Below are 28,000 nucleotides of genomic sequence, written 5' to 3'. Positions count from 1 at the left end.
ACTAAGATGTCTTTAGTTGATTAGTTGTTTTGGTCTTAGTCGACTAAGATGTCTTTAGTCGATTAGTTGTTTTGGTCTTAGTCGACTAAGATGTCTTTAGTTGATTAGCTGTGTTGTTCTTAGTCGACTAAGATGTCTTTAGTCGATTAATTGTTTTGGTCTTAGTCGACTAAGATGTCTTTAGTTGATTAGTTGTGTTGTTTTTAGTCGACTAAGATGTCTTTAGTTGATTAGTTGTTTTGGTCTTAGTCGACTAAGATGTCATTAGTTGAGAGTTGTTTTGGTCTTAGTCGACTAAGATGTCTTTAGTTGATTAGTTGTTTTGGTCTTAGTCGACTAAGATGTCTTTAGTTGATTAGTTGTTTTGGTCTTAGTCGACTAAGATGTCTTTAGTCGATTAGTTGTTTTGGTCTTAGTCGACTAAGATGTCTTTAGTTGATTAGCTGTGTTGTTCTTAGTCGACTAAGATGTCTTTAGTCGATTAGTTGTTTTGGTCTTAGTCGACTAAGATGTCTTTAGTTGATTAGTTGTTTTGGTCTTAGTCGACTAAGATGTCTTTAGTTGATTAGTTGTTTTGGTCTTAGTCGACTAAGATGTCATTAGTTGAGAGTTGTTTTGGTCTTAGTCGACTAAGATGTCTTTAGTTGATTAGTTGTTTTGGTCTTAGTCGACTAAGATGTCTTTAGTTGATTAGTTGTTTTGGTCTTAGTCGACTAAGATGTCTTTAGTCGATTAGTTGTTTTGGTCTTAGTCGACTAAGATGTCTTTAGTTGATTAGCTGTGTTGTTCTTAGTCGACTAAGATGTCTTTAGTCGATTAGTTGTTTTGGTCTTAGTCGACTAAGATGTCTTTAGTTGATTAGTTGTTTTGGTCTTAGTCGACTAAGATGTCTTTAGTTGATTAGTTGTGTTGTTTTTAGTCGACTAAGATGTCTTTAGTCGATTAGTTGTTTTGGTCTTAGTCGACTAAGATGTCTTTAGTTGATTAGCTGTGTTGTTCTTAGTCGACTAAGATGTCTTTAGTCGATTAGTTGTTTTGGTCTTAGTCGACTAAGATGTCTTTAGTTGATTAGTTGTGTTGTTTTTAGTCGACTAAGATGTCTTTAGTTGATTAGTTGTTTTGGTCTTAGTCGACTAAGATGTCATTAGTTGAGAGTTGTTTTGGTCTTAGTCGACTAAGATGTCTTTAGTTGATTAGTTGTTTTGGTCTTAGTCGACTAAGATGTCTTTAGTTGATTAGTTGTTTTGGTCTTAGTCGACTAAGATGTCTTTAGTTGATTAGCTGTGTTGTTCTTAGTCGACTAAGATGTCTTTAGTCGATTAGTTGTTTTGGTCTTAGTCGACTAAGATGTCTTTAGTTGATTAGTTGTTTTGGTCTTAGTCGACTAAGATGTCTTTAGTTGATTAGTTGTTTTGGTCTTAGTCGACTAAGATGTCATTAGTTGAGAGTTATTTTGGTCTTAGTCGACTAAGATGTCTTTAGTTGATTAGTTGTGTTGTTTTTAGTCGACTAAGATGTCTTTAGTTGATTAGTTGTTTTGGTCTTAGTCGACTAAGATGTCTTTAGTTGAGAGTTGTTTTGGTCTTAGTTGACTAAGATGTCTTTAGTTGATTAGTTGTTTTGGTCTTAGTCGACTAAGATGTCTTTAGTCGATTAGTTGTTTTGGTCTTAGTCGACTAAGATGTCTTTAGTTGATTAGTTGTTTTGGTCTTAGTCGACTAAGATGTCTTTAGTCGATTAGTTGTTTTGGTCTTAGTCGACTAAGATGTCTTTAGTTGATTAGTTGTGTTGTTCTTAGTCGACTAAGATGTCTTTAGTTGATTAGTTGTTTTGGTCTTAGTCGACTAAGATGTCTTTAGTCGATTAGTTGTTTTTTATGATTTTTCATGCTGACTGACTTATTTTCGAAGTAACTTATGATAAGGGTTATAATTTATGGTAAACACAATATTTAAAGTGGTGCTTTTATGTGATTCTTTGTGGAGAGATTAAATCAACTAATCAATTAGTCAACAAAATCGTATTAGTTTTAGTCGACCAAGAATTGATTTGGTCGAGGACAGCCCTATTCTGTACAGTGATGCAAAGGTGAGTTCAATAAATATTTTATATATTACATATATACTGCAAAAGTGTTGTTGCAGCATCACACCAATAATTTGGGGAGTGAAAATGTTTATCACACGGCACACCTTGAGATCTACCAGAGCCTAAATGGGTCTCTCACATAATCTCAGCCAAAAGCAATAATCATCAGGGCCATCGGGGTCTGCTGAATTACTAACAGGGCCCACGTTTTCCGCCAGGTACATTTGGCACAGGTAACTGCTGAGCAGTTAAACCCTTCCCTTAAATACTTGACTTAACAAGATTAAGCTAAGTGGGTTCTGCCTTGTGGCCGTGCACTGATTACTGAGTTAAACTGCGATATCAGTGACATCACTGACATCACTGACAACCTTATAAACTCTGACCATTACCGACTCCTGGTCCACATCAGAGCAGCTCTTTTCTTCTTGTTTTACTACTGGTCTTTATCTGCATTAAGCTCATCTCCACCATGCATATGCTGACCTATTTACAGTCTATACCCTGACCATAATCTGATGTAGGATACAGAGGAATGAGAGATCGGCATCAGGCCCAACCCGCCCTGCTACACATCACATGACTACCCTCCTCCTCCCTCTCTGTTAATTAAGATTGTAGATGTGATAATGTATTAAATATGCACAGCACCTCTCATCTAAGAATATCTTGTCACAGCGAGGAGGGGGAAAGAGGCACACTTCCCTTCAGCAGTGACTGCTCACATGGGCACGGGTAATGTGTTTCATCACTGAAAGCTCAAAACTGTGGGCCGGGATGTTGAGCTTAAAAATTCACTCAGAGGAATATCGCAGACATATTGTAGTCTGAATCAGATTTTATGAATATAAAGTGCATGTTCCCAGCATGCATCTGCTACCAAAACTATCACAGGATCGTGCCCTGTCGAATTGAACAGCAGTATATCTTTAAAAGGATTTTATGTAAGACTTTGCCGATGCCTCGGTTTGATGTAGTACTTCATAGGGTTAACATTTTCAAAAAAAGTGAGACATAATCCTGTATGTGATGAAAATGCTTTGGACATTAATATGGATCAGAGCGGATCCACAGTGAGAAGTCGTCGCCCACGCCCATGGAGTGAGTCAGTGTGGGAAGAGAAGTGAAATGGAGGGTTAAACCTCCAGGTCGTCGCTCCTCTCTTTGATGTCAGGACACAGATAGAGTATAATTACAGAGTAGAACATAATAAGGCCCAGCAAATCACAGTTTATTCTTAATATGCTATGAGGCTGTCACTCTCATTAATGCTGGGTGCATTTCAAATTGTTTTCATTTTCTCATGACCTCAGTCCACAAATACACAACTAGCTACACTTCAACACAGCTCTCTGGATTAACCCCGAGAATGAACACCTCACATTTCTCCCTCATTTACTGCTATATGGATTTCTCTTGAGTATTAGTTATATCAATAATGTAAAGTTTAAGCATAATTGCAACCTAGCTCTACCTTGCTCTTTATTCAATTAAAAATAGATCGCACTGTGTGAACATATCGGTTAAACAATTTCCCATTTAAACTTGATGTCGTGCAGCTTAAACTGTTTAATGTTAAGTCCTCTATATTTCATTGAAATGTTGCAGGACATTCTGTCAATAATCACCCAAAGATGAAATTGAATGCCGCTATTAGACTGGCAATTTACTATAATAGCCTGTAAGCGTTGTAAAAAGAATGCCCCACTGAAGACGTCATCCTTCTAACTGAGTAGCCATTTCAGTAGCAAGGGCCCACCCACAGATGTGCACACTTTATTTCTTAGCACAGATGTAAAGTGGATATTGTGGTTCACTGTAGATCTCTATAGTTGTTTTCCTCTCGCAAAAGACTTACGTGTAGAATATAATATGTCTCATAGAGTAATATGTAAAGCAGTGTGGACACTAGGATGACACAAATGTTATAGTCCGAAAGACTGAGTCAGAAAATCGGGCTTCATTTATATTTAATACCAATTGTGTAGTAAAATCTCAAATTCTTTCATCCCTTCATACTGTCCGCAAAGAGTTGTGCAATTTATTTGTTTATTAATCTCCTCCGGTTATAATAATTTGCGAGTCGTCGTTGTCGTGTTACAGCATTCAGTGTTTTTTATTGATTACCTAGAGTCTATGTAGGCTCAGTTTCATAATGAACCGGAAATATTTTTACACCATCGGGGGGGCTGTGGCTCAGATGTAAAGCACTAATCGGAAGGTCGGCGGTTCGATCCCCGGCTCCTCCGGTCACATGTCAAAGTGCCCTTGAGCAAGATACTTAACCCCAAATTGCTCCCGAAGGCTCTGCCATCGGTGTGCGAATGAGTATTTAGATTAGATCCTGAGGGCAAGTTGGCACCTTTTATGGCAGCCTATGCCATCAGAATATGAATGTGTGTGTGAATGGCTGAATGTTGACATGTAGTGTAAAGCACTTTGAGTGGTCGGAAGACTAGAAAAACGCTTCATAAGTGCAAGTCCATTTACCATCTACCATTTACAATCTCGGCGGGTCAGGCACGGCCGCTCGGTGTGGGAGGATTCCCTCGCTGGGCTTCTCCGTGACCGTGGGCCGAGACCGGATCAAGGTCGGCTTGGAAAAAACCCGGAGGGAAGCTGGATCACGGCTCCGACAGTGACCTTTGTCGTTTGCCATAGTTTACGTGACTTTTTGTCCGTGTCATCACCAGTCATATCTGTACAACCACTGTGTATGTACGAGAGCATAAAGTTGTTTACAAGAGCACAAGTTCTTCATAGATCTAGCCTCTTACTTTTGCTCTCAAAGTTCACCAAATTGATGCATTTAGCTTGGCCTTTATCTATTAATAAAAATCTAAAATCGCATGCCCTTAATTTCAATTATTCCCCATGGTATCGAAAATAGTATTGAATATTGATATTTTTCAAGGTATTGTATGGAAGTTATTCCAGTATCGTGACAACACTAATGCTGATACTGTATGCTAGATAAAGGAGTGATGATAATACAGCACATGCTTTGAATTCCTTAGATATAGCTATGCAGTGTTCTAAGCAGACCGGATCACATGCAGCAGATTATAGAACGTTCATTACAACCATAAGAGACCTGAGACTTGACTTGCAAAAAAAGACTTGTGAGCATCTCTGTCTGTAGTTTTGACTAAATAAAGATATTAGAGCTGTGTACTGGCAAGAATCTGGCGATATGATACATATAATGATACAGGGGTATTATGATTCAATATATTCCGTTACTGTAAACAAGGTGATATATTGCAATTTTTTTTTTCAAATCTAATTTTAGGAAAACTTTCATAGTGTAAGGACACACCACTCTATGTATTAAATCTCATTAAAAAAAGTCACTATGTGAAATGGCTACTATGGGGAATAACATCATTACACATGAATACAATTAGACTCATTGGATCCACAAGAGTCTCAGCTTTCCTGTTACACACAATTTATGTAATTCCAAGACTGTTTGGGGACCCAAGTATGCAGAAATATTCAAATACTCCATTTAAGAATCAGTGAAAATAACACATTTATACTGTATGCAAAAAAATTGCATGATTTTTGCCCAAAACTGTATGGGATTATTATAAAGTGGACATATCTGAAAGGGGAGACTCATGCGTACCCTTACTTGCTGTAACCTTAGGTTTTCTAGATTCATATAATACCACTACCACTCTAGCTTTAAAACTAAGCCTACTACAACTGCCGAAAAAGAGAATAGCAGGCCGGCGGACTTTTAAGAGGTTAACTAAGTATCAATACAGCGTTTTGGAGAATCAATACAGTATCACAAAACACAATATCGCCTTACTCATGTGTATTGATATATTCTTTCACACCCCTAAAAGATATACTGTAGTATTTTTTTAGTATTGTAAAAATGAACCTTTGGTCGGTATCAAAGTAAAAGACTCACACCGTGACAACCCTGTGGCAATAGTACCTCATGACTGTATGTGTTGTTAGTGCTGTGGAGGAGAGGATAGTGAATTGGTGTTACTGTCCCCAGCTGGAATAACTGTGCATCAAGAGTCTCAGTGGAATAATAATGCATTAAAACAATGCGGCCTGACATTAATATTGCAGGGAAAGTGTAGAGAGAATATGAGTGTGTCTAAAGGAACAGATTTGCCATTATGGCCCCTGACATTTAGTTAGCCACTAATCATTGTCATTTGTGTGTCTGCGTGTGTGTGGTTGTGTGGTTGTGGAGTTTGTGAAATCTCTATCTTAGCCCCGGTAAATCTCTCTCCTCCATTATGTGTTTGCGTGTGCACGCAACATTACACGTGTGCTTCTTTCACGCACGTGTGGGTAGGTGATTGTGTGTTTGTGCACTCGCACTAATGTGAGTCCTCATCACGGAAATGGCTGATATTAGCCATGGTTAATTAAAATGAGTAAGGACAAAGGTCAGCCACTCAGCTCTCACGTCTCCTCTCCTCTAGAGAGGGAATAGATGCAGCATGAGTGGAGAGGAACATTTTTTATTTGGGCACTTGGAATAGCCTTTACAGGTAACACAGCTTAACATAAAGGCAGACTGTCACACTGTCACTGCTGCAAATTTATTCTGCCACATTGCCTTTAACCAGCGTAGCTCCAAATGTCAGAGTTTTCTTCATCTCGGATTCAGAGTGATCCATTATGGAAAGCTTGATTGCTCTCTGAATGACAATTTTGGACCTACTTTACTCGCAGTGAATAGCAGAGTGATGTTTTTTGTACTCTTTGTACTTTGAAATGCATGTTTACAATTACAGTTGTACATCAAAATGGGCTTCAGATTATAGTAATGGGGTTGTTCCAAAGCAGAAAATGTAGACTTTAGACTCCCTGAGAATTTTCTTGGACGCTGGCCCATTGCAATTATGCTTCCTTTTTCCAATGTATTCTCGACATGCCTGTACTTGTTGATAACATTAGATTACTGGGCAGGACATATTCATCTCTGTTGTCACTCACTGTTGCTGATACATATTTAGTGAAACACAGCAAGTTGTCATGATGCAGAGTTTTTCGTCGAGTAAAAAACAGCAATGCGCCACGCTGCTCTACAGGTGTCAGCGTGCGCAGATGTCTAGTAACATAGTAGAAAATCAAACAAATCATCATGCTGTAAAAACCTTACCAGAGGCATAAAAAGTGAATCATCAAGTCACAGTAATTTCATTTCCATCATTACAACAACATAGTCACACTACCACACTAGCCTGATATCTTGCTCATGTTGTTCGTTTCCACCTACAAACCTCTGATGGGCCTGGTTGTTTTCTTTCGACAAGGAAAACAGCAGTCAATGAACGCAATGCCAGACCTGTTTGAATGGCTCAAATACAGTAGTAGATGTGGGCAGACATCTGGAGCCAGGCTAATGCCACTAATCATCATGCCTGGTATGAGTCTTCCTTTTCAACAGAAATGCTTTTTCATGCTCAATGACTGATTTCCAAGGAACTTATGAGCACATCTCTGCTAAATACAAGATTTAAAGTGGTGCTTTTGTGTGATTCTTTGCGGAGAAACTCAGTTTAACAGATCTGTCTGTCTGATTAAATCAGCTAATTGATAGGTTTGCCTCGGTAGTTGGTGTTACACAGTGTTTGATCATGCACCAATTAAATTACTTGCCCACCCCCCACAATCGCTTTGCTTTTTTGATAGAAATAAAAACCCATTTAATTTATTTCTGCAAATCAGCGCCGTGTTATGAAAACATAATCGGACGACGGATGCTACAAACTGAAAGTGAAAGTGTCTGTTCTGTACAGAGTCTCAGTACAGAGTAGCAGGACGCTGAGTTGACAGACAAGACGATGGCGGAGGATTTGGTGTCAAAGCGAAAAGTAAAAGCACCTATTTGGCAATATTTCGGATTTAAACCCAATGCTATAAGGGAACCATAACATTAATGAGGAAATCGCCATTAGGAGGATGGAGCGGTCACAGTTGGTGTGCACGGTGCAGCTGTGCCGGGTGGAAACCTGTAGCCCCGCAACGAAAGCTGGACCAGAGAGGCCAGACACACAGCCATCCAACGTTAAAGATCAAAGTAAGCACGCCACATATATTGAGCATCATCTTTTTTTGTAAAATGTCCGGTGTAAGCGGTAACCACGGTTTTGTCACAAGTGTATTAACCGGTAGCGAAATTTCCTCACCGTCACATCCTTACTAATCCATTAGTCGACAAAATGGTTTCAGTGTTAGTCGACTTTCGTTGGTTGAAGACAACCCTTGTTCTAGGTTGCTCTTCTTTTTCTCTGTGTTAATAAAACTCAACACTCCTGCTGCTGATATTTCTCATTAAAAGCTGACCAATGCACACCCATAGTCTCGGGTCAGACCACAAATAATCAAAATAATGCCAAACCTTTAGTTAAATTCATATTTGAATGACATAATTTCTCCACACTGTCCGAATTGGCCATCACCCAATGTTCATAAGTAATGTTCATGTTAGATAAAGGAGTGATGATAATACAGTAGAGTACAGTCTTCTTGCCCTCCTTGACTATGTAGTGTGTATCTGTTTACACTGTAAAAGATCAGCTTTATTTTATAAGTTGAGGGTGCAGATCATGGAGGTCTAGGAGGTGCATCAGAAATGATTTTCAATATTTGTTGCTTAACAGTGTGAATGTCTCTGATATAGAGCTGAAACAATTGGCCAATTATCCGATTAGTTGTTTGACAAAAATGAATGGGTAACTATGTTGGAGGCTCCATTGAATTTTTTTTTACAATAATAAAATAAATATCTTTGGGTTTTGGACTGTTAGCCAGACAAAACTCGGACTCTGGGAAACTGCAATGGACATTTTTTACTATTTTCTGGCATTTCTGTTTTGTCTAAACGATTAATCAATCAATCAAACAAACATTTATGAAAGATGAAAATAATGATTCATTGCAGCCCGTCTGATATAAACCCTGATTGCTTTTATCCATATCTATTTCAGTGTCATGACAGTTTTAAAAAGATGTCTATCCTTAAATGAATCTGTGAGCATTAACCGCCCGCACAAATGTCTTAATCTTCCTTGTCGCAGTCTTGTTTTAAAAGTAAATTAATTAAAATGCGTGTGGGTGTTAGTTTTGATAATGCTCAAGTCAGTCACTCAGATGAAATCTGAACTGAAAAGTGTGAAAAAAGTAAGAAGGAGACGGTAAGTGGACATGAACGACAGCTCTCTGTAGCCCTTCTTGTTTTGTAAAAGGCGACGTGTTATGTAGAGGACGTTTAATAAACTGTATTTACTTTCTGAGATGATTTTTATTGAATTCTGGTCATGCAGGCCACTCTGGAAACGCCAGAGAGGATGAGACAATCAAACTGAGTGTGTGAAAACAATCAAGTTTTCCTCCACCAGTGGTGTTAGGCCATGGCTTTTCTCGTGCTAAACAGTTGGTTCTCCGAGGTGTAAATCACAACAGAGACATGGGTTCTCTCACTTCTGTGTGTGGATCCAAGCACGCTCCTCTAGGCTGTGTTTATCATACAATACAACCTCCGTCAACAGTGGGATGGCTGACTGTGAAACAGATTTGCTGGGGGTGACGCATTGGCAGGCGTCTCAGGGATACACTGGCCTTAATTGGGCAGATAAATATCACAGGCTGCGCTCCCTGGCCCTACAGCACTGTTGCATACATCACCCTGAATGCGGACTGACCACCAGCAGTGGGGTGCCGCCCGCCTGTCTCATCCATGAAATTCATCTGGCGCCCAAAGTGCAATTAAAGAGCAGCGAGAGATTTCCTCCATCGGTCTGCTTCCTTGACTTGTAGCTGTATTTGGGTCCAGTAGCAGAAGCCCTCCTGCTTTGTTAAAGAAGCCAACGGTCAGCTTTATTTATAGATAGAGGATGTATTATCAAAAACAACAACAACCAGGCAAAAATAAGAGACACTTTCTTATTTAAAATGATCACTGATGCTCTGTTTGAACATAATTTTTTGAACAATCGGTGCCCCTAGAGTAACAAAACAGCGAGAACTGACATCTGTTTTCTGCAAAATACAAGCTCAGGGTTTTTAATAATGAGCAATTTATTGAATAGTCATGACTTTGGCCTTTCCAAAGCCCTCAGTGGGAACGAATCGGCCCCGTATCACCTACGTGTTGTTTAGTCCAAATCTTCTCCTTCCAGCCCACGGGGCGGCTCGTGAAGAAAAGCGGTCGATACCGGGCGCCATCCGAGAATGTGGCAGCTGACACACACAGAACAACAATACGCACACCTTCAGTGTTTGTGGGCGTGCACATACCTCACACACACACACACACACACCTCCTGAGAATAATCACTAATCCTCTTCAGCACTTGAACCTTGAATTGTTTGGCAGTCGGTGCTATTTATCATGGACTTATATGACTCACCAATGAGAGAAATAAATCAGGACAGAGAGAGAAAGGAAGAGGGACTTTGACAAACAATGAATGAATGTGTTTTGACCCCTCTTCCCGCAAAACTTTGTTCACAGACAATTCACTGCTCTTCCTGAAATTCAGGGCTTCTTTTCTCCCTGATAACACAAACAATCACAGACACGTATTAATATTTCAAGGGAATAGCTTAATGTTATTACAAATGGATGAACAAAGATAGGGCATTGCACGTTGCTCTGATGATGATGGCTCCTCTAGAAACCCCAAATCTGGATGTTTTAAAAGACACTCATCATAACTATCAAGGGCACTTTGAGCATTTATGACAGTTAACAGCTTCTGTACCCAGAAAGGCTTTCCTCATCTCTGAGAAATCATTTCCCGTGAGCAACTGGGGAGTTTCAATAAAACGACATGTCTGAAAAGGCGAGTCAGTATTTTATACGGATGATCATGATTAATAGGTTATACTATAGGTAAAAATGATCTGATTTGGCTGGAATATTGACATTTGCATCATGAATATTGACTCTGAATTTCGATAGATAATGACTGCAATAACAGTGGCAGCAAAAAGCCTTTCGTATGACAAACTGATGAGCAAAGAGCCAGTAAAGAGCAGATCCAGCCGCCCGCTGAGCCGAGCTCCTTCCCTCCTACTGGGTGTAGTGTGCGTCTGTTAGCTGCCAACTGCTCTCTCCCCGTTAATCACGACCCGGGTTCTAAAGTTTGACCTTTGACCTTTAGCGCTGCATCAAGGCTCAATGCCAGATGGAGACAGAGCTTTGTGTCCTCACATCTGATCATCCATTTCACACACACACATGGATCCACACATGGGCTGAGAGCAGAGATGCACAGAGGATCACCCCTAGCAACGGTCATTTGGTCACCGGCTGATATTTCGTTGTTGGAAAGCAGCTTGCCCTCTGACAGCCTCAGTGTTTCATTTTGACGATAAACTCTTTGAAATGAGCCCCGTGCGTGTCCGCGCCTATCAAAGACACTTTGTGGACTCGCGCAGCTAATTGAAAAACCAGTGATCACCGTTGAAAGCGAAAGCAGAGTGGCCCACGCTGAGGAATTTTGTTTATCATAAGCAAGATGCCGAGGCTGAACGACACTGATTAGCATGAATAAATTAGAAACTATTTCAATGAGTGGGTGATAGCTTATCTTTGAATTACATGCCCAGTGCCGCTCTCCCATTGAAGATTAATTGCCTCTCACAAGGTATTTCGAAAAGTTCATTTTCATCAATTGATTTCCCTTAATTCATGAATTCCCCAGAAGTGCATGAAATTGGTAACAAGCTCTCCATAATCACGCTTTCTGCATCGTTAACTTCATCGGCAATTACTCATCATATGTATTGGTTGTGACATTTGCGGAAGCATGTTATTTTTGCACCATTAGGTCATGACAGGAATATTATCATAAACTAATGGTTAATTACAAGTTGAACAAAAAATGGTGTTCGTAGTTCCCTCGGATTTCTGCATGGAGCAAAGCTTGTTTCCAGCATGTTTAATAGTGAAACTTGTTATTCTTTTTAATCATTCAGCCTAATCAACCCACTATCTAGCAATATATACAGACAGTTATTATGACAAGTCAGGGGCGATTCTAGGATCAGATCTTTAGGGGACTGATTAATGCCTCGCATGCAGCAGTGCGCCAGCTGCAGTGTACAGTATGAGTACAACAGACAATTGAGTCTTCATTTCACCGTCAGGATAGTTAACTTGGCACCCACGGTGCTGCATGTAGTGTCGTGGACATGCAGCCACGTTGCCAGTAAAAGTCTCCACCGCACATTTAGTTTAGTTTAGCAGATTGTCTGCCCACCGTAACGATACTCTGTCAGCCCGGATTAACGATAGCGATTGGCCGACAAACAGTGTGTGTTTTTGTGCTACGTTAGGAGCTGTAGCTCTGCTGGTAGCTTCGTTATCGCTGCCGCTCTGTCATTGCGGCGTAACTTTTACGAGTGTCCGAAAGACCGTGTGTGTGGCAGCAGGGAGTGTGGGTTTATCGGTGGTGTTACAGCTGTGAACGTACGTGTAGCAGACAGTGTGTGTACGGTTTATTTGTCGGTGGATAAATGCTACGAGGCTGCAACTCGCTCCGCTCAAGCGAGCCATGGACCGGAGTCAACTTCCTGTATCTTGCAACTCCAGCTCAGCCTCTCAATTTGGATCAGCTTTTCTCCTTAAAGAGACGAGCCGCTCCTCTGAGTTTTTTCTCAGCTTTTTAATTAATTATTAATATTTATTTGAACCGTTTAACCGATAGCGTTAATCGGTTAAAATGCTTGATGTCGGTTAAGGGTCAAATGGTTATTTATTAACATTCCTAGAGGAAATGTATTTTCGTCTTGAGGTTAGTCGACCCCTTTGAAAATCGCCATGCCAGTTTTCCCTCGCCAAAATTGAGCCTAACTTTTTAGCGTTATTTATTTAGCCTCCTTCCCGGCAAACCAACATGACATGGTTGATAACAATGGATTCCTTATATTTTCATATGATTCCAATATCTTCACTCTAGCTTTAAGGCTGAGCCCGTTACACAGCCTCTTAAAGACAGTAATGTCGACCGGCAATCCGCGTCGCAGAGGGTATGATAATTCATTTTTAGGGGCGCTGACATGAAACTTATTTGTGCTTGAGCATCCCTTAAAACAGTCGAAAATTGCCAATGTGACTAGTACAAAGAACAATGAAACAGCTGACAACAGAGGCTGTTCCACCAACATGGTGAAAACTGTTTCACTATGTGACTCTGGCAATGTCTGTACATTGGACATTTTGGAGGCTCGAGGTAAAATTGTCCAATGCTTTTTCTTTCTCCAAAGCTATCAACACTTCACCAGTACATTATTGTTACCACAGTATTGGGGTCATTTCTGTTTTAGCCAGAGACAGGAATGCTGCCTTGGAGCAAAAAAAAAAAGAAAAAAAAGTGGGCCATAAACCGAGAGTAGAATATAACTTCAGGGTTACAACTAAAGTAATGGGCATAGATTTTACCGTAAGAATGTATGCCAGGTGCATTTACAGTGATACAGTGAGGTGTGCTTTTGGAGACGCAGCAACTAAAATAACAACTAGGTCACACCTACACAAAAAAAGCTACGACAGAGGAATCCCATGTTAAAGACAACAATTTGCACTTGTACTATATTAAATCAAAAACACCAATGTGTGATCTGTTGAAGTTGAAACTGATATACAGTATATCATCATACTATTGGACCCTCAGGCGAATTCCTGCAGTACATTAAGAGGGTAAATCACTGGATTCATCACACGTAATGATACCATTATGGAATAATGTTCATCAGCTAATGTGCACTTGCTGGGAATCTATTTGTGTCTTTAGCCGTTTGCTGTCTGCTACAACTCCTCAGATCTCAATTCTTTATTAACCTCCCCAACGTCTTAGCCACGAGGAGATCTTAGAATATGAAGAGATGCCAAAACCAGACAAGCAATAAGGGCTGATGAGGTTTTATGTCTTGGCCCTGCCATTCCGGCACTTAGTCCAACTCCTCTATTGCTGCTGGGCGCGAATAAATGGAAAGAAAAGGAAAACATCCCTTTTTTTCTGAACATTTTTATTGCTTTTTATTATTGGCGTATGGTCGTGTGTGTTTTTCTGTTGAAAATGATTGAGATTAATATGTTTAATAACGGTATGAGAGAGCAGCAGGTGATATTGGAGGTAAAGCTAGAGTGACTTTCAAAGTTTATGGTCTCAAGTACTGTATGTTATTTATTTGAAAGCACACACTGCAGGCACATGAACGTGTGCCCATACATATACTTAGTAGTCCTGGGCGATATGGACCCAAAATCATACACACAATATACAGTATATACTGTATGGGTATTTTCTACGAAGTGGGCTAAATGTTCAGTTGTACAGTAAGTCAAAGTACAGTAAGTCAAAGTCACATGTAAGATTGTACAAGCACTTATATTAAATAACATAGTTAAGATACGTTTGAGACAAATAATTGAGGACCGTTTTAATAATGAATATATTTAACAATATAATCATGCTATTTTCAACCATTTATTGTTCTGGATTACTCATCTAAAGTGTTATTGTGTGCAGTGTTTATTCATATATAAACTGACAACTACAGTGTACATTTACATTTACATTTACATTGTATGTATTGATGAAGTGGATCAGCTAATTGATCGCGGAGATGGCATTACCAGCAGAAACACTGTCGCGCCTATTTATTTTGAAGGACCATATTTTGGTTTAACATTATCACTCACTTCGACCGATGGTGTAATCAGTGACATACTTTCGAGTTATTGCTTTGCTGTGGTCCAGCCAAAAAGAGCGAGTGCGGCCGAGTTTGTGAGCAGACCTATCGGGTAGACACAGAGGTAGAGTCGGGTCAGAATTGCGCCCATTGGAGTTAGTTGAAAGCTCGATTCGTCACATACTGTTGCTAAAGGGTGCCTCTCTGCGTCGGTATCCGATGCAGAGGGACACTGCCCAATTATATTAATATTTAACGAGTTGGGAGTGAGACCGCGTTGTTTGAAAACATACCGATATACCTTAAGAAGTGAATATACCGCCACGCCCTAACACTAAGACACAAACACACACGGTGCTGTATATCCAAAAAGTCAACATTTTCCTTCATAATTACACATATTTTTGAAGATTTTTGTAAAATTCATATGAGTCAAATTGCTTCGTCTGAGGGCGCTGAAATGATGAAGAAGTCAGCCATCATTATAGTAAAAAATGCAAATTGCTAAATTGGAGGGCCACTAAGGTTATGTGTTTTTGTCAGTTGCAGTGAAAAAACCTTTCCAATAATGACAGATTCCTCTTTCTACTTGGATGGACTTTTTCCAAAGTTAAGTACTACAAATTATCCGTGCCTGCTTTATGACACCGCAAATGGAGGTAATCCCTTTGAGTAATATAATCTGTCACTGTTTATGTTTAGTTTCCGTGTCTGACACCTAATTAACGGGCTGGAAGTTGGTTCTTCCTTGCTGCCTGCAGTGAGGAAAGGGAATTGAAAACCTTAAGGAATAACTGTGTGGGAACTGTCTCATTACTGAGGTTTATATTACGCCTTACAAACACACATATGTTTATCAGGTATACATTATGATCCATCTGTATCAATGTCATCTAGAACAACCTGCGGTTTGTGGAGGCTTTGGAGTTTAGAATTGCAAGGAGCTAATCAAAGATCGCTTCAGGATTTCTTCACTGTTATCAAGCAAAGCTGAAAAGTAAAACTCAAATCTGCCCCTAATCCAATTTCAAAGTGCTGCATGTCGTTGATTAAGCACAATCAGTCCTCAGATCAGTAAGCATCTGCGGTTTAATAAGACCATTACAACGTATTGTGTTTGGACAGGAGCTGCTCGGGGCAGTTGCAGCATCTTCGTCCGTTTCTGTGGTGTGTGTAGGATGACGGTGGGTAAATGAAGGATTTGAATTACAGAAAAGGAAGCAGGAATTTCTCCCCTTTTCTCCCTCCCTCTCAGCTCTCCCAGACACTCCTCTACCTCCCCATACTGCCATCCATTACAACAAGTAGCTGGGCTTCCCCTCTGTGCTCTAATTGGAAAGCTGGATGGCAGTAGGTTTAGCCAGTAATGGGGTCCTGCAATTTGGTAGCAGAAGTCATTCTGGAGAGACCTGTCAGAATTCATAGAAGAGCCCAGTTGTGTGCCTCCCACTTTGCAGTTCCAGAAGAAAAACCCCTGCATTTTAATAGTGCAGCTGTAAGCATTTCCGTAATTCAAGGTGGCGTCATTAGAGGCTTATTTATTCACCCGAGGTGTCTGCCAGTGAGGAGATGACGCCGCCCAGATCAGCTGTGGCAGCTCACTCTCAGCGCCTCCCGCCGGGCTGGAGAAGGGGAAATTAGAGAGGAATGGGCAAACATGACAATCATAGCATCGTTACTGAATTAGCACCTAAAGAAAACAACAAGCTGTGTGTGTAGGTATTGAGAGATGGGTTATAATGATCTGTTGTTCAAGGAGCAGCACAGTCTCTGATGTTTCAAGAGGTGGAGGTGGTGTAAAAGGTATAATACAGGGCACTCAGAGAGATGCACCCAAGAAAAAGATGATGGTAATGGACTTTGCAGGCTTTCAAGGTAATGTGGTAACCAAGGAATTGGCAAGCGAGGATTCTTGCAACAATGTCTAAAAGGCTTTTCACAGCAGGGACGAACATCCATGTGAATAATTTGCACTTCAGACATGACCACAATCTGTCCCTAACATACTCTAGCCGAGAGTTTGCTTTTAGTCACAAACAGTAACTGAGGTGGGCGCCAAACACTCAACCAGATTTAATGCCATTTTTTAGGACTTTGGACATTTTTGAAAGAAAAGTTTGACATTTTGGGAAATATGTTTATTTGCTTTCTGATGGAGAGTTAGATGAAAAGATAAATATCACTCCCATATCTGTCCATTAAATATATGAAGCTACAGCCAGTAGCCATTTAGCTTAGCTTACCACAAAGATTGGAAACAGCTAGCCTGCTCTGTCTTAACAGTAACAAAATCTAACTACCAACACATATAAAAATCACTTATCACGTTATATTGCATTTGTTTAATCGGCACAAAAAGTATAAAAAAGACCATTTATGTGCCAGACCATTTCTTGGCTGGAGGCAGTAACTTACTGGAGTCTTCTCTGGTTGCCTGGCAACGGTACAGAGCCAAGAAATACACCAGCGTATAACCCCTCGTAAAACGGTGAAATATCATTTTTTTCTCTTGGGATTTGTATGGCAAAATATAACACGTTGAACAGAGTTTAAAGAGGACCTATTATGCTTTTTGTACTTTTTCCCTTTCCTTTAGTGTGTTATATAGTTTTTTTTTGTGCATGTAAAAGTCCACGCCGAGGGGAGTTACTCTCGCCCACAGAAACACTGCTACTGAACTGCCTGAAACGCCTTGCTTGTTCTGCCTTTTATTCCATAACGTAACACATTTACATAACGGATAGTTTTGGCACGTCCTCACACAAAGCTTGTAAGAGCGGAGCTGGAGCGGAGTCGAAAGAGTTTGGTTCGGTTGACCAATCATAACGGAGTCGGCCAACTGACCAATCAGAGCATACTGGGCTTTTCAGGACGGGGGGTCAGGAGCTCAAATAGAGCGTTTCAAACAGAGGGTGAAAAGAGGTGCTGCAGAACAGCCGGTATGAGAAAAGTAAAGCTTTTTTTGGAGATTAAAGAATGTAAACATGTTCTAGTAGAAACCCAAAATACAAGTGTACACCTGAAAATGAGCATAATACATCCTCTTTAAGATGTGTTGGTAGACAGATTTTGTAACCGAAGGACACAGCCAGGCTAGCTGTTTCCCCTGGTATTGATCTTCTCATCTGAATCTCCACCATAAGGTGGTAAACATATCTCCCTAGATGTGAAACTATTCCTTTAAGGTTCTTGAATAAATCCTTACTCTGTCATAATGAGATATTTTGAACGATGTTTTTTTAGCATATTGATCTCTGGCTTTGGGTCCTTAGCTTATATAGGTGTCAGTGTAACAACATTGCAAAGACCTTGTAGCTACGCTGGGGTAAAAGCTGAAAACACTTCAACTGTGTTACATGCCAATAAATCAAATAAAACATTTAAAATGTGCACTTGAAGCACACTTTCAAACATTGATTGGGTCAAGGTAGGTATCAACTACGCTGCTTTCTGAGGAACTGCACTGAGGGATGCCTAAATGGTATCATTTCAGCTCAAAGAGGAACATTGACATTGCTGAAAACTTGGTTCCTTTCATCCAATCCAGGTGCATTTCCTCTATTTCAGCGAGAACACAAAAAAGCAGAAAAGACATCCGAGCCGGTGTCACCAGAGGTTCAATGCTGTAATTCTGTATGCAAATTCTTTGCATCATTTTTCGTTTCTGAATCACACTGGTGTGAAACAGCTTTAATGCTGCCGAGTAAGGTAATGGTAGAGCTACCTTGAACCCAATCACTGTCTTAGTCCTCACTACAAGGTTAAGACTGTGTCCTTTCTGCTGTGTTGACTATTGCCATTGTTGATAGTATGTAAACAGAACTGAACAAGCTATTCACACCACTCGCACACACACTTACACACATTCATAGGAATAATTAGTGTGTGGCATCAACAATTATGATTCAGTCTGAAATTACCCAGTAATAAGTTCCACCATTTAGAGCCACACTGAAAGGTAGACACAAATTGAACATTTTAACTTCTGCAGCCGCTTGGTAACTTGATTTTCTCATTAGTGGGTGTGGAATTTCAAATAGATTTAAGATTCTATTTGCCAAATCGAAACCCGCCATCAGCCCTCAATATTCATGTGTCCATCCTATAGCCCCTCAGCTACAATGCTTGCAATGGCTCAGCACTGTAACCTAGCAACGAGACTCTCACTTATATAAGATCGTGTTTAGGATGTTTTTTTTTTTTCAAAGAGGGACAACAGATGGCATAATCATATTTTGTTTATGCATTAGCTGAGTCCGAAGTCCCTCTATCACTCATTCACTATTCCCCACAGAATAATAAATGCTTCATATTGAACAGTGGGCGGTAAATTGAGATTCAGGACACTTGTGAATCGTCATCATTTGGCACCATAACTGACAGCCTAACTGCAAGAGCTTGTATTGTGGTAATCAGGGTCTGAAATTCACTTTTTTCACTGCCTACCACTGAGGCAGGCAAGTATTTTCTTGTCTGCCACTCAGAAATTTGATCTGCCACTTTTGAAATATACCTCCTTATAATCAAGTTTTATTTATTCAAGTCTCTCGCCAAAAACTAAATTTGACAAAATTACATTTGAACACATCATGATAACGTTGTAATATACCTTGGTCCAATACTCTTTTTTTACTGAGCAGAGCTTGAACGCACCATAACGTGCTCCGTGCTGTCGGCAGACGAGCCGGTCACTGGGATTACAACTAGGAACCTTCTCAATGGGAACCCATTCTCGATTCCCATCCCTCGCGTTTTCCCTTTCCGCCAAATTTGCGGATGGCCTGACGATTTTACCTGCCACTGCCAACAATTTACCTACATTTGGAGGGTGGTGGGTGCTAATTTCAGACCCTGGTGGTAATTTTAGCCAAAAAAAAGTAGTTGATATGCATTATTTTTTTTTAAATATTTTTGGAATTTCTTAAAAACTTGACATAATTCAAAGTTAGAAATACGTTGTGGCGATACAAATAAAGATGCAGAAAGTAAATATCCGGACACAGCCGTTGTCTTACTTCTTAATGGAGCAGTGTCTAGGATGTGACGACATCTAGCAGTGAGGTTACAGATTACAATCAACGGAAACTTCTGTAAGAGAACTATGGTAGCCGACGTGAAAACGCGAATGGCTCTATCTAGAGCGAGTGTTTGGTTTGTCCGTTCTGGGCTACTGTAGAAACATGGCGGCCAGCTTCATGAAGAGAGGACTCGCGCCGTATGTAGATATAAACGGCTCATTCTAAGGTATCAAAAACACAACAATTCAGATTTTCAGGTTATACACTTATATTCCATTTCTGCTAATGGATCTCCCTAAATGTTACACACTGTTCCTTTAAAGCAGATTTGGTTGTCTGAACTGTTTGATGGTGTCTAACTACAATAGTTTTTAAAAGACATGAAACAAAACACGGGTTATTGTCTGGTGAATAAATTACTGTTCTGTTCTTCACAGACATTCCCCACGTGTCTAAAGTTTGACTGATTTCCATTGATCTTTTATTCCGTTTCCAGGACTTTTTGTTACTCTCTGCTGGAGCAAACAGTGTTATACAGTAGAGCTACAGTAGCTGTAAGCTGAAAAACTGAGGGCTCTTCATCTGAACCTTTGAAAACCTCTCAGTCCCTGCCAGGGAGAGATAGGATCAGTAGACAACCCCAACATTTTCAATTTTGCGCTATCAGACACTGAGGAGAAGTGTCAACAGTGGGGTCCTACAGCAAGTAAACACAGGAGTCTGACAAGCAATAACCTAGATTCAACATCGCCTCCGGTCCTCTCCCACTGAAGGTCTGCCACTTTCATCTCATTTAGATCCAGATCTGTTGATCAAAAATGACGCCTTATCCCCCCGCAAAACAGAAAACACCAGAGATGAGAAAGTTTTCCAGGGCAGTCCCTCGTATCATTGAAGGCTGTGTTTGTGTGTGGCTGGGTCAAAACGGCGGGGTTGATACCATTTGTGAATCATAGATGGGTTTTTTTCCTTCCTTCCTTTCTTTCCTTTCCGCCATAGAGGTTCCAGTTATATGATGCTTTCAATGATGCACCATCCTGTATTTGATCGTAGGCTGTTTGCTCTTAATAGAAAATTGGTGCCCATACAGTCAGTGTTTATGACTAGTGGTGAAGTAGTGGGTTCAGACCACAAATCATTATTTTCAGTAGAGTTTAGTTATTTTTTACTCCATTGTACAAGATTTGAGGAGGGACGACATGAACAGTAAAGTAAATTTAAATCAATGCAGAACATATGGAGGGTATTGTCATTATTCATACTGTATGTTCTTAGCCACATCCTCTGTATTGTTGCTCATAATAGAGTGAAGAGAAGAGTGGGTGCAGCTAAAGTGGACAGAGCTCAATGACAAAAGAGACCACGTGACTCCAGAAAAAGTGTTGGTGGGTCTAAAGTGGAACTCTGGAAATTGTTGAATCAACTGTTCTTTTGTTAGTTTTTTAGCAGGCATCAGGAGGGATCAGAGGGTCGAATAGTTTGAAGCCCCAGACGACTGAGAAGTCATTACTGTATAGCACAGTCCACTGCAGAAAAGCTCCCTCAGAGATTCAAATCTTGCAGATTAAAATAGTGTCTCATAAGCCTGTATGTGTGTGCGCGCCCATGTGTCTGCATGTGTGCTTGGTTGAATGTGCTTAAATGCCTTTGTGGGTGGCTGCATGTGTGTCTGCGTGTGTTTTCAGCAGCCTAAATACCGAAGCTTTTAACATCAAAGCTTGGAGAGGATTTAAGTGCCCAGAAACTTGTCAATTATGATTGTAAGTGATGTCCAGCAGGGACTGTTGATGAGCTGCCCTCAATAGAAAGGAACTTTCACTTTTCTTTCTCGAAAATATGCCTTTTAGGGACTTCATGGATTTATGATATGCAGCTTCCAAACCGCCGAAAGTGTAGCCCGGTTGCTCCAGACCTATGAATCACTGCCCACGTGTTTTTGTTGAGTGATTCAAGAAGGTCGGGTTTTGTTCTTATGAATAGCGATTTGAAGAAATGACTGAGCAGCCAATCCAAGCCTTTGTGAGTGGAACCAACTGACTGCCAAGCTCTGTCAGGAAATATTAAACATAGTTACGGTCAACAGCATAATCACGGCTCATATATTCAACTAACTATAAACACGAATGAATCATGCCCATGATGATCTCATTGTTTAAAAAGAAAAGTGAGTTTGTCATGCACTGTAACCAGGACAACGTGGACAACATCCGAGTCTGAAAAGTGAAGCTAATGCAGAAGTGCCTTAAACTTGCATTCTTTCTAATATCCAGCAGGGGGCGACTCCTCTGGTTGCAAAGAGAAGTCTGATTGTATAGAAGTCTATGAGAAAATGACCCTACTTCTCACTTGATTTATTACCTCAGTAAACATTGTAAACATGAGTTTATGGTCTCAATCGCTAGTTTCAAGTCTTCTTCAATACAACATGATGTTCATTTAGTAAATTATGGTCCCATTTAGAGTCAAATAGACCATAAAGCAGGGGATGCTTTAGGGCGTGGCTACCTTGTGATTTACAGGTTGCTATCACGGCGTTGTCCGGTCTGGGAGTTGCCCATGTTTTATTTAATACTTTCACAGTGTGTTTTCAGTTCATGAAAGTTAATATTAACATTTTGGTTGCCTGAAAATGTGTTATTTAGCTTTCGGTTGTACTTAGCTCCAACCTCTCGTGTCACTTTTAGTTGCAAAAAAACAAGATGGCAACGGCTAAAAACCAAGATGGTGATGGCTAAAAACCAAGATGGCGAAGGCCAAAATGACGAACTTAAAGCTTCAAAACGGCACCAATGGCTGACGTCATGGTGACTACATCCACTTCTTCTTAAAGACTACTGAACACAATCCTGGCTTTACTGCCTAGCTTACATTTGCTATCAAGCTATATAAGTTGACATGTTAGCAACCAATAGAGTCCTGCTTCTTTCCAAATCACTCTATTTCTTCCTCATTAATAACAAATCTCAAGTTAAGTGAGAAAACTATAAGAACATGAGAAAATATTCAACCGGAAGCAGGACTGTGTTGCTGATAAGTTTGCTGATTTAGCTAGTTAGCTCTTTAGCCTAAGTAGTATGTTACTCTCTGTCTGCTAAAAAGGAAACCATTATTTTGTTTGGGGTTCATTAAAACACCTTTGTTTGGTGTTTTAGTATCCACGTCATAACAATATGCCTTCTAAGTCCGTAGAAATGCCTATTATTTTCCATGTTTGGCAAGGGGAAAATCAAATCCTCCCCCCAGACAACATTTAACAAGATAGCAATGTCAAACTGAGTCACGGAGTCTGAATATAAGGTACCTAGTGTGATTATACCTGAAGTGAGGGGTCATTTAGGTATAGCATGTACTGTGTCTCTTTGCTCTAAACTGGAACATAGGCCAATTCTCGCTGTTCAGATATCCACCATACCCTCATTTGCTCTTTAATGTTATGTTCCATAAAGATGATGTTGGTGCATGAGCCAGAGGTTGCAGATTTGAAATGCTAATCTTGTTTTCTGTATTTTTTTTTTCTTATTTTCTTCTAGTTCCTCCCAAGATATATGACATTTCTTCCGACATCACGGTAAATGAGGGCAGCAATGTGTCGCTCATCTGTACAGCCAGTGGGAAACCCGAGCCAGGCATTTCCTGGAGACACATAACCCCATTAGGTGAGTTCACTTCACCTCTCACAAACCTATGCTAATGAATGGGTGGGTGGATAAATGGACGGACGGACGTATGGATGGATGGTTTCAGAGAGGAAATGAGGAGGCATGGACGGGATCAATAGGTGATAGACCGAGGACGAGAGAGGACTGGTAGTTATGTTGCTGATGACGAGATGGCAGGGGGAAGGGATGGAGCAATAAATGGATGAGGTTGGATGGATTCATGACAGAAGGGGGGAGGGGGGATGGATAGATGTGATATTATATTCAAGTAAACATGGAGCCAGTGAGACCTGAGTACATACTGAGCTCCTGCAATGATGTTGCCATCCAGAGCTGTGTATTTAAGGGCAGAAGCAATGACTTATTGATTGTTTTTCTGTGACCAACAGACTCACCTTAGCTCCAAACAGCTGGAAAGATTCAATGATAAGATAAAGGAATTACTTGTTTACATGCCTAACAATTTAATGTAGGCCCACTCAACCTCAGCTTAACTTCGGGGCTGATCTAGATTTACAATTAAATAATAATTAAAAACAGCTAAATCACACATACAGTATATAAAGAATGGCTACTGATGTATTGACACCTCTCGACCATATTCATATACTTTACCCTGAGTTCAGATTCAGCCATAGACTGGTCCATCCCACATAATGAGGTGTGTCTAGCTAATGCAACCACGTTCTGCCTCAGGCTCACCATATAAGAAAAATAAAACACTGGACAAACTTATTTTTCAACATAGTTGCACTTGCATAAAGATTATACTGTATAGACCAACTTGTGTGCAGTGAATTTAAATTGATTTTATTAAGTTCAATAAGTCATTTCAAGAGTTCCTGAATCACTGCACTACAGGTCATTTAACAAATCCATGGGCAGTTTCTTGAAGAAGTCATAACATAAAAATAATTACATTAAAAAAACCTTATGAGCTCTGTGGACTCCTAACTAACGCTAAAATATGCAATAAGCGTATTTACCAAAATGCTGAATTATTCCCTTACTCTGGGTTTAGTATTTCACCTTCTTCTACACGGTTTTACACAACATGTGTCTGGCATAATGGAACATGTTTTTTTCAGAAGACTATTTCACATGAAACTAGCCACTTCAGCAGTCTGTATTGATATATCTATGAGCTAGCTGAATAGCTTAGTTTCTGCTTGCCAGTATGGAAGCTTTACCTTACCTTATTTGCAGGACCTCCATAGGGGTTTACTATAAAATATACTGTATCCCCTTTTTAAAATACAATACATCTATCCTGAGAAAATGTGTCCATACAATTAACTTTCATTAACTCAAAACACACTGTGAAAGGGTTAAAGTTGTAATACGAAAACGTGGACAACTCCCAGACCGTACAACGCCGTGGTAGCAACCTGTCAATCACAAGGTAGCCACGCCCTAAAGCATACCCTGCTTTATGGTCTATTTGACTCTAAATGGGACAATAATTTACAAAATGAACATCATTCTGTATTGAAAAAGACATGAAACTAGCGATTGAGACCATAAACTCGTATCTACAATGTTTACTGAGGTAATAAATCAAGTGAGAAGTAGGGTCATTTTCTCATAGACTTCTATACAATCAAACTTCTTTTTGCAACCAGAGGAGTCGCCCCCTGCTGGCTATTAGAAAGAATGCAAGTTTAAGGCACTTCCACATTGGCTTCACTTTTCAGACCCAGAGGTTGCCCACTAACTTCTACACTTCCATTTTGAAATGACACTCTTCAAACAGTTAACAAACAACAAAAGATACACCAAGCCATGGATTTTGTTACACAGTTAAGGCGGTAGTTAATGTGATACCAAGGCACATTGTGCCACAAAATCAAACATGCTGATGTGTATTGAGGATTTCTACTATAGAAATGGCAGCTCTCATCACTGCAGGGGGAACTCCAATTTGATTTGGCAGTTTGCAAACTATCACTTAAGGTGCATTAACAAAGATTTTTTTTTATTATCATTATAATTTATTTAGGCGGCTCCTGGTCAGAGCTCACAAACACCATTAAGTGCTTTGAATACTGAATCCTCCCTTTGAAAACTCATTCCAAAGCATTTAACTGTTGCTGCAAAGCCCCCACCCAGACACTTCTAGTCCTCCCTCATTTTCATATTAATGGATTAGCGCATGCTGTGCTTATCTGATAGCTGTGAGGATGACTGCATTTATCTTATGGCTGTCAAATCCTCCTCTCTGGTGTGCTTACCCTGATTGCGTTAGGGGAGTTTTCAGAAGATGATCAAAAGAGCCATCCTCAGAGTCCGAGTGGCAGTCACTCATTCTACTTTGAAGTGTCCACACTTTGAAGTGTGCCGGGAAAGAAATGATATGCTGGTCAAATGAAAGGGCCCGGGACTAAATGTAATCACAGACTGTCTCCCAGCACATCAGAAAAGAAGCTATTTGCCATGGGATCTTTGAGTCGGTTATTGTAGTAAGGGCGATTTGTCCAAAAGACGTGGTACAACTGAAAGGCTGTAATAGGCTAATTACCTATCGATGGAATTCCATTAAATCTGTTGGATATGCAGAACAGTCTGCCCCAACCGGAGCACAGGCAACCTGAATGTGCAGCCACAGCATATGGAAATATTCATCTTGGTTATGAATGACCCATCCGATAAAAGCAGACCTGCAACCACCAACTGAGCTATCATTAACACACACACGTACACACACAAACATACAGAAAAGTGGCTTATCAGGATTTAAAAAATGCTCATTAATCAAGGTCATTAATTGCTGACAGTAAATATAGTCATAACTGCAGTGATCTTAAGAAAATTTTAAAATCTAGCTACACTTTTACAGATGGGGAGTTTAGAAAAATGTATGATAACCACTAGTGAATCAAGGTTTTTTATAACCCACACCCAACCAACCCGTTATGAGAGCCAATCCGCACACTCTGACCGCAAAAAATATGCGTTAATCAACCACCCAATCCACAAATCGCCCACCTTATGCATTATAGTAACACAATAAATATCAGGACTGAGGTCTGAGACAAGGACAGAGACAAGCGGACTCGAGCGCCCGCGGCTCACGCTGTGTGAAAAATACGTGAAATGACCTCGACCTCTTGACAGTGCATGGCCGGTAGTGTGTGTGTTTGAGAGAAAGAGAGAAACAGAGGGGGGATAAGAAGGTGGACTATTGCACCAATGTTTCTGGAAGTTATTAATAACTTACTATGAACGCTGCTTAGTCACTCTTTGAGTCGCTCGTCCAAACCTGCGATATTTTCAACTCATGGATAATACTACTACTAGTACTACTACTACTACTACTACTATAATGATATGTCAATGCTAAAACAGTTATGTCATTCACCACATTTGCTTTGGAAATTGGCGTTTGTGGCCAAGTTAAGTTTGGAGACTGTTGGTCCAAGTTCATACTTTTGTTTTTAATTTTCTTCAGTAAAGGTTTATGGAGAATAACTTAAACTGAAACTTTGGCAATTTCTGCAATTTACACACCTTAAAGAAATGTTGCTGCTTAAACAGTAAATACAAGCAAATACACAAATTCTGTAAGTTTTGCTCGTCTTTTGTTTTGCATGTGTTGAGCTCTTTCAGTAGATTTCAGTAGAGAAATAGTATATTTGTATTTGCAACACAATCTGTAAGAAAAAAAACGTTCTTATCAAGAATAGGACAACACATTTTCAGTCAAACTTTTTGTATTATGTATCGAACCATGAAATTTGTATCATGAATCATATCAATACCTAATTGTGTCGTTACACCTCCAGCACAAAATTTGGGCTATTTATATTTGTTAGGAGCAATTGCTTTCATTGATGCGAGGCCAAGCAGGTGGAATGGCTGTAAAGTGACAAACGTGTGTACCTGGCAGCTTTTATTTGCCGGCCTCACTCTCTCCAACACTCAGCCATTTTGGGGTGGGGGTGGGGATTTTTTGCACTGTGGTTAGTTCTGCTGCGGCAGTCAGTGAAGTTTGACAGGATGATAAATTGCCCTGACTGACTGTCAAGTTCCTATTCCCACTCTGACTGTTTTGTGTTTGCATTTTTTTCTTCTCTCCCCTTCCTGCCAACCAGCAAACTGCCAGCTAATAATAAACTTTGCACATCCAGTGAAGTGTGGCCATAAACTGTTTATTGAGACGATAATTTGGCCCAGTATGTGTGCATATAAAGTCAATGAATAGTCTCCAGTCGGAGAGATGCAAAACTGAAGCAAGTACTTGTAACACACAGATCATCTTTGTTGACATGCTACTAGGAGAAGAAACAGTGCCAGCATATGTCTGGAGCTTAATTGGCTTAAAGAAGCATTGCTGTTTTGTGGAACAGTTTAATTACCCATGTAAAAAGTGTGCTTGGCGGTGAAGTCCTCAGGAGTTCGGGGTGATTGCTGCGTGATAAGGTCGCTCATAACTGGAAAGCCCGCTAGAATTCCTCTATCAGCTGGTGAAATCTGGATGTGCAAAGTGAATGTTTCATGCTCTCACTACCCTTATTAACCGCTGTTGATGTGCCCTTGAGCAAGGATTCTACC

At 40.2% G+C, this 28,000-nt stretch overlaps 1 protein-coding gene across 2 annotated transcripts in view; it reads left to right on the top strand.

The window, feature by feature from the left end:
* negr1 (neuronal growth regulator 1) overlaps positions 1 to 28,000 on the top strand; it is a 167,264-nt gene that overhangs the window by 58,237 nt on the left and 81,027 nt on the right. For both annotated transcript variants that reach the window (XM_037769190.1, XM_037769189.1), the window contains exon 3: positions 23,321 to 23,446. In XM_037769190.1, the coding sequence (XP_037625118.1) occupies positions 23,321 to 23,446 (126 nt within the window). The remainder of the gene's footprint in view (positions 1 to 23,320; positions 23,447 to 28,000) is intronic.

This window comes from Sebastes umbrosus, chromosome 5 (assembly GCF_015220745.1).
Source record: "Sebastes umbrosus isolate fSebUmb1 chromosome 5, fSebUmb1.pri, whole genome shotgun sequence".
Taxonomy (NCBI): Eukaryota; Metazoa; Chordata; class Actinopteri; order Perciformes; family Sebastidae; genus Sebastes; species Sebastes umbrosus.
This window is presented reverse-complemented; position numbering and strand designations above follow the sequence as displayed.